The sequence below is a fragment of the Psammomys obesus genome, unplaced genomic scaffold, assembly GCF_907164565.1.
Source record: "Psammomys obesus unplaced genomic scaffold, mPsaObe1.curated_primary_1811, whole genome shotgun sequence".
Lineage (NCBI taxonomy): Eukaryota > Metazoa > Chordata > Mammalia > Rodentia > Muridae > Psammomys > Psammomys obesus.
In genome coordinates this window covers 13,211,578-13,219,148 of record NW_026585689.1, presented here as the reverse complement: position 1 = coordinate 13,219,148, position 7,571 = coordinate 13,211,578, and the positions used below count along the sequence as shown (strand labels likewise).

Genomic DNA, 7,571 nt, shown 5'->3' with positions numbered 1-7,571 from the left:
CACACACACACACACACACACACACACACACACACACACACACACACGGGCTTGAGTGGTTAAAAGAACTTGAGGACCTAGTTTTGGTTGCAAGCACAACTTTGTGGTAGCTCACAACTATATGTAACTCTAATTCCAGGGAATTCAACACCCTCCTGTGTCCTCTGAGGGTACTATGCACACATGTAATACATACACATAGCCAAATTTCAATACACAGAAAATAAAATTATCTTTAAAGCTGAAATTAAAAAAAAAAAAAAAGTAAGAGAAAGGAAACCAGATAGCAATAGAAACAGAAATGAAAGAAAAGCACAATTAAAAAGGCAAGAATTCTACCATGGAACCACCAATGCTCCCCACCAAGCAGAATTAGGAAGTAAGGGATTAACTGTGTGACAGTAATGGTGGGGCACCAGAATATACACAAACATTTACCAGGTGGTTGCTAAGGTTCAGATGCTTTGGCCTGGAAATTTTCCCTACTCTTTTTTTTTTTTTGCACATGTGTAAATACATGAGTACGTATGTCAGTTAATGTGATGATATGCACATGACTGTGTGCATGCATGCCAAGGCAACTGATGCCATTCTCTCTCTCTCTCAGCTGTATTCCTTTGAGACAGTCTCTTAGCAGAACCTAGAGCCATGATGGTAGCCCAGTCAAGTGACCCTCTTCTCCCTTGGGTTTATGGATGCATGCACACCATTCCAAACTCCTTTTCTTTTACATGGATGCTGACATCCAAACTCACATCCTCATCCTTGCACAGTAAGCATTCTTACCACTGGGCCATCTCTCTATCTCCCCGTGCTCATCTTGACTGGCCTCAGAGATTTCTGGTTTTTACCTAGTCAGAGTAACAAAGTACTTTTGAAAATGGAAATCTAGTCTACAGCCATACCACCCTGAATGTGCCCAGTCTCATCTGACCTTGGAAAACGGATGCCTAATACAAAGTTAGGCCTTCCAATTGTGTGCAAATGGCACTAACCCCACCACAGGCAGAACGCCGCCACTTCCCCCAGTAAATCTCCTGAACATGAGTGAGCAGCAGAGCAGTCCCAATGAAGAAGACATACACTTACTAAATTGCCTTAGAAGTTACTGCTTTTCAGTAGGTTGATGCCTACTGATCCTAGAATGCCTTCTACCTATCATGACCTTATGACCCACCCTTACTACTTAACTATCTATTAAGCCTCACTCAGCTGTATGTCAAGTCTTCTCTGAACCCATCCCTGATACCCAATTGAGCTGAGCATATCCTTCTAAGCTCCAATGGTCTCTCTGCAAACCAACTGTGATATACCCATGAGCTATAGGTTATAGTGAGAATTTTAGTTTCTTTCAAAACACACAAATGTTATGTGATTTAGATTTTTGTTTTTGTTCCAGGTGTGGGAGATAAGGCTGCTCAGATTACATAGCAGCTAACTATAATGTGTCTCATGCTCTGGCAGGGAGATGACTTTGCCAGCTAAGTAGAGTTTATATTTGGAATTCTGGGGACTCTTCAGAGGGCATACAAATACCAGAGCCCTAAGAGGGGTAGCTGCTGCTCCCCCTGCTACTGCAGTTTGCTTCAGTTTGTCAAGTGGTCGTTTCTTTTTGTCAAGTAGTCGTGCACAGAGTAAAAAGGATATCCTGTCAGCAAATATCAACCTTGCCCCAAAGAACTCAATGCCCCTAATCAGCAGGAAGTAATCTAATGATATCAACACCCCTTGTAGACGGAAGTTTTGGTTTCTTTAAAAACTCAGTTGTTACGTAAATATATTTTTGTTTTAATCCCATGTGTGGGATTTTAGTTTGGGCTTTACTTTCACAACAGCTGATAATTGCCTCCTGTAGGGCATGGTTTTTGCCAGCTGGTAATGGCCTACCTCATATAGGATAGAAAGGGGCATGGTCTAGGACTCAGAGAGATATAAATAGGAGAGCCTAGAGAGAGCAAGTGTGCCCTGTGGCAGTTTGGACAGACCAGGAACCTTTGGTATAGTAGTTGAGAGAGACATGAGAAAAATGCTTCGTGGTGCAGCAGCTTGAAGGATATAGGCTGAGGAGACTGCTTGCTACCTTTGCTGTTGACAGAGAATTGGCCTAAAAGAACCCACTGACCCTAAACAGCTGGGAAAAGTAAAGGGGTCTGCATCCCCTCTCCTCACAAACCTTCTCTTTCCTACTTAGGGTTGAGGGGTTGGAAGGGACAAGCTTTAAGGAACTCCAAATAAAGTAGAGTTTAAAAATGTGCTCAACACCCCCTTTCCCCTCTAACCTTTCTCTCCTACCCAGTGTTGGGGGGTTAGAAGGGATTGGAGTGTAGAAGAGTGGTACGAAAAAGAACCCAATAAAGTAGCCAAAAGTCCAGTTACAACAGATTTTTTCTTTGCTTTGCCTCTCTAAAAGACCCTCTATGCTCTACTTTTCAGTATGTATGTATGTATGTATGTATGTATGTATGTATGTATGTATGTATGTATGTATCTATCTATCTATCTATCTATCTATGAGAGAGAGAGATCTAAGATGTCCACAGGCTATCCAGACAGGACAATCACACATGAAGACACATCAAATAAATATGGAGGGAGTCAGCACAGAATAAGCGGTAGGTACATCCTGTATGTGGCTGCTTTGGGCCATACCTCAGAGCTGCCCCAAGAAAGAAGCAAAAGGCCTTACTTGTTCTGGTAGGTGCTAATGGTCACGTGCGTAGAGTGGCCTATACCTGAAGGAGTTTCTGCCTGATGAATGGTCCCTCTGGGGAAGTACAACAAATCACCAGGCTAAAAGAAAAAAAGAAGTGTTAATATACAGCGTAGTCCTTTTTGCTTTAAGATAAACATGTTTTGAGTTTAAGTTCTCCATTCTAGAAATCACTACACATTCCAGGGAGTCTGTGTGCCCGGCTCAGGTGGTATCTGTGAGCCTGTCATTGTATTTATTTTTAAAGTGACACCAGATATACCTGAAACTACCCTCACAGGATTGAGATCCAAAAAGGTAACACCCTGTTTCTGGGTTTGGTTAAGTTAGGGCTTTCAGTCATAGGACCAGTGCAACCTGCTTAGCTGTTCTTGGCCTTAGTCTCTCTATCACTAAAGAGGGACAACAGCCCCACAGCCTATAGTATTATTCAGAAGTTTAAAAAAAAAAAAATGCTGTTTCCAAGGGCTAGGGCAGCAATGGGGGTATGATTTTATTACAGTCACTGTAGTACTCACCTCTTGAGAATGTTCTTTAGGTCTCCTTGGCAGGATCTATATCATACCTACCCTGTACTCCTCAGAGCCTACCCCAGCAAAGCATGTGAATGTAATTAAAAAGTAGTAGTTTTTGTGGATAAGCTACCTCCAATTTGTACCTTTTCTCTCTCCTAAACCAATGACAAAAGCATTCTGTTCAGCTTACTGCTGCCCAGAGCTACCTTTGCTTTCATCTTATCCAGACTACAACATTCTGTCTGGCAACTGTCTAAGAAGAGAAGGAATCTTGAGAGCTGCTCTCGTCCTCTTTCAAACTACAATAAACAACCAAGATCTGTTTAAAATCCCGGAGCCTGGGAGACAGATCTCAAATACATCAGCTTAATGGTAACGTAAAAGATTTTCTTCAAAGCAAGAGAAAATGTGTGTGTGTGTGTGTATGCATGTAAGTTTGTAGGATATATATATGTGCATGTAAGTAAGTACGTAGGTATGTATGTAGTGTGTATATGTATATATATTCTTAAGGGTTTGCTTGACTGCTGGTTTGCTTTGAATGACACCAATGGCAGTACTTCAAGCAAATAAACACTTTTTAACAATTACACTCATTATTTATCATTTCTGTGCTACCCTGACAGATGTCTTCATCTATATACTTCATTCACACCACAAGAATTTCAATACTTGAGATCTCAATACTTGGCCCCAGGCTCTTCGGGAAAGACAAGGAGGCAGATTTTCCCCAGGAGGAATGAAGTTCTGCCAACAGTGAGGCCACTTAAAGACTTCTGACCTCTGGGACTATTATGAATTAAATCTGTGTTATTACAACAACCACTATGCTAACACAGACTTACAGACATCTCATCAAAGGAATTTCATTGTAAAGGAAGCATCAAAATTATATATTTCAATCCCCACAGACTGCAAACTAAATATTATGATCTCCTGATTTATATAATTTATAAAGGGCACTATAACTAAGTGACTTCAGCTTAATTCAACCCTAACTTTGGCACAACCCCAAGGAGACTAGAAGGACTTCTGCATCCTTAAACCCCCACTAGACCCAGTACATAGGCTAGAACTAGAAGAGTGGGAAGGTTGATATGGACTTTGGGATTCTTACGGGAGACCCACTTCTCCTGACTACAAGTGTGCTGGTTTGAAAAAGAATGGCCCACACAGGCTCTTATGTCTGAATACTGGTTCCCAGTTGGTGGCTTCTTGGGAAAGATTAAGACATTGTGGTCCTGTTGCAGGTGTGTCACTGGAGGCAGGCTTGAGGTTTCAAAAGCCTTCTGCCACCCACACTGTACTCTCTGCCTGTCTGCAGTTTGAGGTGTGAGCTCTCAGCTGTTCCTGCCACTAGGCCTTCATTCCACCATCATGAACTCTACTCCTCTGACATTACAAGCCCAATTAAGTGCTTTCTTTTATTAGTTACCTTGGCCACAGTGTTTTATTCCAAGTTCATTTGAAGGGACCTATTGAGCAATGTTTGGTTTACAGGAGCCACAATAGAATTGAGCAGTACATTAAAACAATGCATTTTGAATGGGTATGATTGTGCTCCAATAAACTATTTAGCAAACCAGAATTTTGGCCAATGAGCTGTTGTCTCATGACAACTCATGAAACATACATAAAACCATTATTATTTATTCAAGTTTGCTGTAATATAGGCACCCATCCAGAAAGGGATACTGTTTCTGCCTAACTACTTGCAGGCAAATCTTAAAATCAAGAAAGACATAGAGGCACAGATATGAATTAGGCACTAGCTTTACCTTCAAGATGCAAAAAAAAAAAAAAAAAAAGTGAGAACATTAGCTACACACAAATCATTACAATATAAGAATCTTTGAAATGATCTAAGTCAATCGAAAGAAAAGTATGTAACTCATTTATGAAGTTATTCTTATCTCTATATATCCTTTTTTCAAGACCCTCTCCTACCTGAGCCTCATTATGTTTCTATCCAAACTAACTGCAACAAGACTCCAAGGAAGCAACATATGGTCAAACTACTTGGCTCACTGGAGGAGGATGCCATGAGCACTTTCCTAGCTACTCACCTAGAAACTCTGTGCTGGGATGGGAGGAGCTACACTAGCAGGAGGAAAACAGGTGGCACTGGGATTTCTACCAAGACAAGGAAGGCATCCTTGGCTGTGCTCTGCTTACATGCTGACTATGACTTAAATGTAAAAAAAACAAAACAAAACAAAACAAGCCAAGGCCAAACCTTCCACATTTATTCTAGAGAAGTTGGTGATTCACTGAATTCAACTTATTTCTGCTGAGCTAAATCATACATGGAGACAGACATTTTGAAAAATGAATACAAGACTACCTTAGCTCTTATGGAAGCCGCCTGATCTGGTAGGTTAGAGTGAGGGCTACCCACAACCCTCAGGATATATTCCCATGGGGACCTTTACAAGCCTGAACTTGTCATAGAAATAGATAACCAATTGTAGAGATGTGCACCATGCTCTTCCCATACCTTCAGCAGGAAGTCATGTGTTGGTGTGCCAATGTGGTCCTCAGATTCCACACTGTACTCGTGTGCCAGAGGCACCGTTGGGGAGTACAGGCGCCAGTGCTTTTCTCCCTCCAGCTGCAGAATAAAAACCTATAAGAAGCCACACACCAGAGACCATCAGAAAGCTTCCTGACAACAGGTGGGCAAAAAGCTTCTAGAACATGCATCAGAAATAATACACAGACATAAGCTGCCACTACTAGTAATTTTGAATCAGGTAAACAGGATTCTTGGTGTTAGATATTTAATTTTTTTCACTGTCTCAGACATTGCTGGATTCTTTATATATTCCACTAGCTTTTGAATTTTCTACTAGCTAGGCAGCTGAAAGCCATAATCTCTGATAGAAAAATCTGATATAAGTAAATGGCCCAAAGCTTAAATATTACAATAAGCCTAGGAAGATAAGAAAACACTATAGTTTTTTATTCATTTGACTAAAACTGTCTTAATATTATATTAAGAATGTTTAAGAAACACTTTTGGACAATGTGTTAATATCAAATAGCTCTCAGAGGAATAAAAAGAAACTTTTGTTATATCCATGTTCACACCTTGTATAAGAACAAAAATAAAACTACAAAAAATCCAAGCCAATGAGTTAACTTTGGAAGCCACATAAGAATTAAATCAACACTTGTCAACATGCCAGGGCTTAAGTGGAATCAGGCCCTTCACTGAGGCTGCACCAAGACTTTCAGACATGGAAAAAATATACATATTGTTGGCAGCCTGAAAATAGATAAAGTGAAAGCAAATGTAAGGACTGTGATCTCACTTTACTTTACTTCTTAATTTTAAGTCGATTTTTCTTTTATAGATAAAAATCCCATTCCTAAAGACTATTTCAGTCTTTCATCAACAAGGCTGCAGCAATAACCCTGCTTTGAGAAGGAGCAGAAATCTGGTCTGCAGGCATATGCTTTCACACCCCAACATTGAGACAAGGTTCTTCAGGGAGGACACAAAAGAACAGCCACAGACCTGGTCCAAGAGACCTCGAGAGCAACGAAGTGAACCCTGACAACTGAACAAGTCTGGCTCTCATCAGCTTACCTCAACATCATCATAATGGGGAGGGAGGCCCTGAGATCCTGCAGGAGTTATGTATACATTCGAGCCGACTAAGGAGCCAAAGTAACATTCCAGCTTTTCCTGGATCCTCCAAAGCTCATCCTTTGACAAAGAAAAAAGAAAAGGGGTGTGAACAGAAAATAAGAAAGCAAAGTCTATTAGGCTGACTCTGCTCTACAATTATTATAGGCCAGACAATTAAACAGCACAAGGTTCCTCAAGGTTCCTCAGGAATCTTTGCAGTGTACGCACTCCAGGTAACGGATGTGAGCAGGTAAATGACAGACTGGCAAGAAACAATTCAATTTATGCTTTTAAAAGCTTGCTTTGGCTTTGGGGTATAGAAGGGACTGCAGAAATTAGAGACTTATCTGGAAGCTTCTGATTAAGCAGCACAAGCAAGGAATGAACAAAGTGTTCACAGCGCCAAGGAGAAAGGAAAGGGTGGAGACACTGTAGAAGTAGAGAGGACTCTGCAACAAAGGAGGAAAATAGAAACAACATGTTTGACTTGATCAATGAGCTACTGATTCCATTTATGGAGCTGGGAAAAGACTATGGAAAAAGAAGTATTCAAGGGGCTAGCAAGTAACTAAGCCAGTAAAGGGCCTGCCACACAGACAGGGGCGCTGAGCTTGGCTCCCCACTGTGTGCCTTTAACTCCAGCTCTAAGACGGCACTGTCCAGCCTGAATGAATGAATGAATGAATGAATGAATGAATGAATGAATGAATGA

General features: G+C 41.0%; 1 protein-coding gene across 4 annotated transcripts in view; it reads right to left on the bottom strand.

The window, feature by feature from the left end:
* Positions 1 to 7,571, bottom strand: part of Riox2 (ribosomal oxygenase 2) — a 23,045-nt gene that overhangs the window by 7,042 nt on the left and 8,432 nt on the right. For all 4 annotated transcript variants that reach the window (XM_055594356.1, XM_055594382.1, XM_055594373.1 and 1 more), the window contains exons 3-5: positions 6,818 to 6,937; positions 5,723 to 5,851; positions 2,687 to 2,790 (exon numbers count right to left, since the gene is read on the bottom strand). In XM_055594356.1, coding sequence (XP_055450331.1) covers positions 2,687 to 2,790; positions 5,723 to 5,851; positions 6,818 to 6,937 — 353 coding nt within the window. The remainder of the gene's footprint in view (positions 1 to 2,686; positions 2,791 to 5,722; positions 5,852 to 6,817; positions 6,938 to 7,571) is intronic.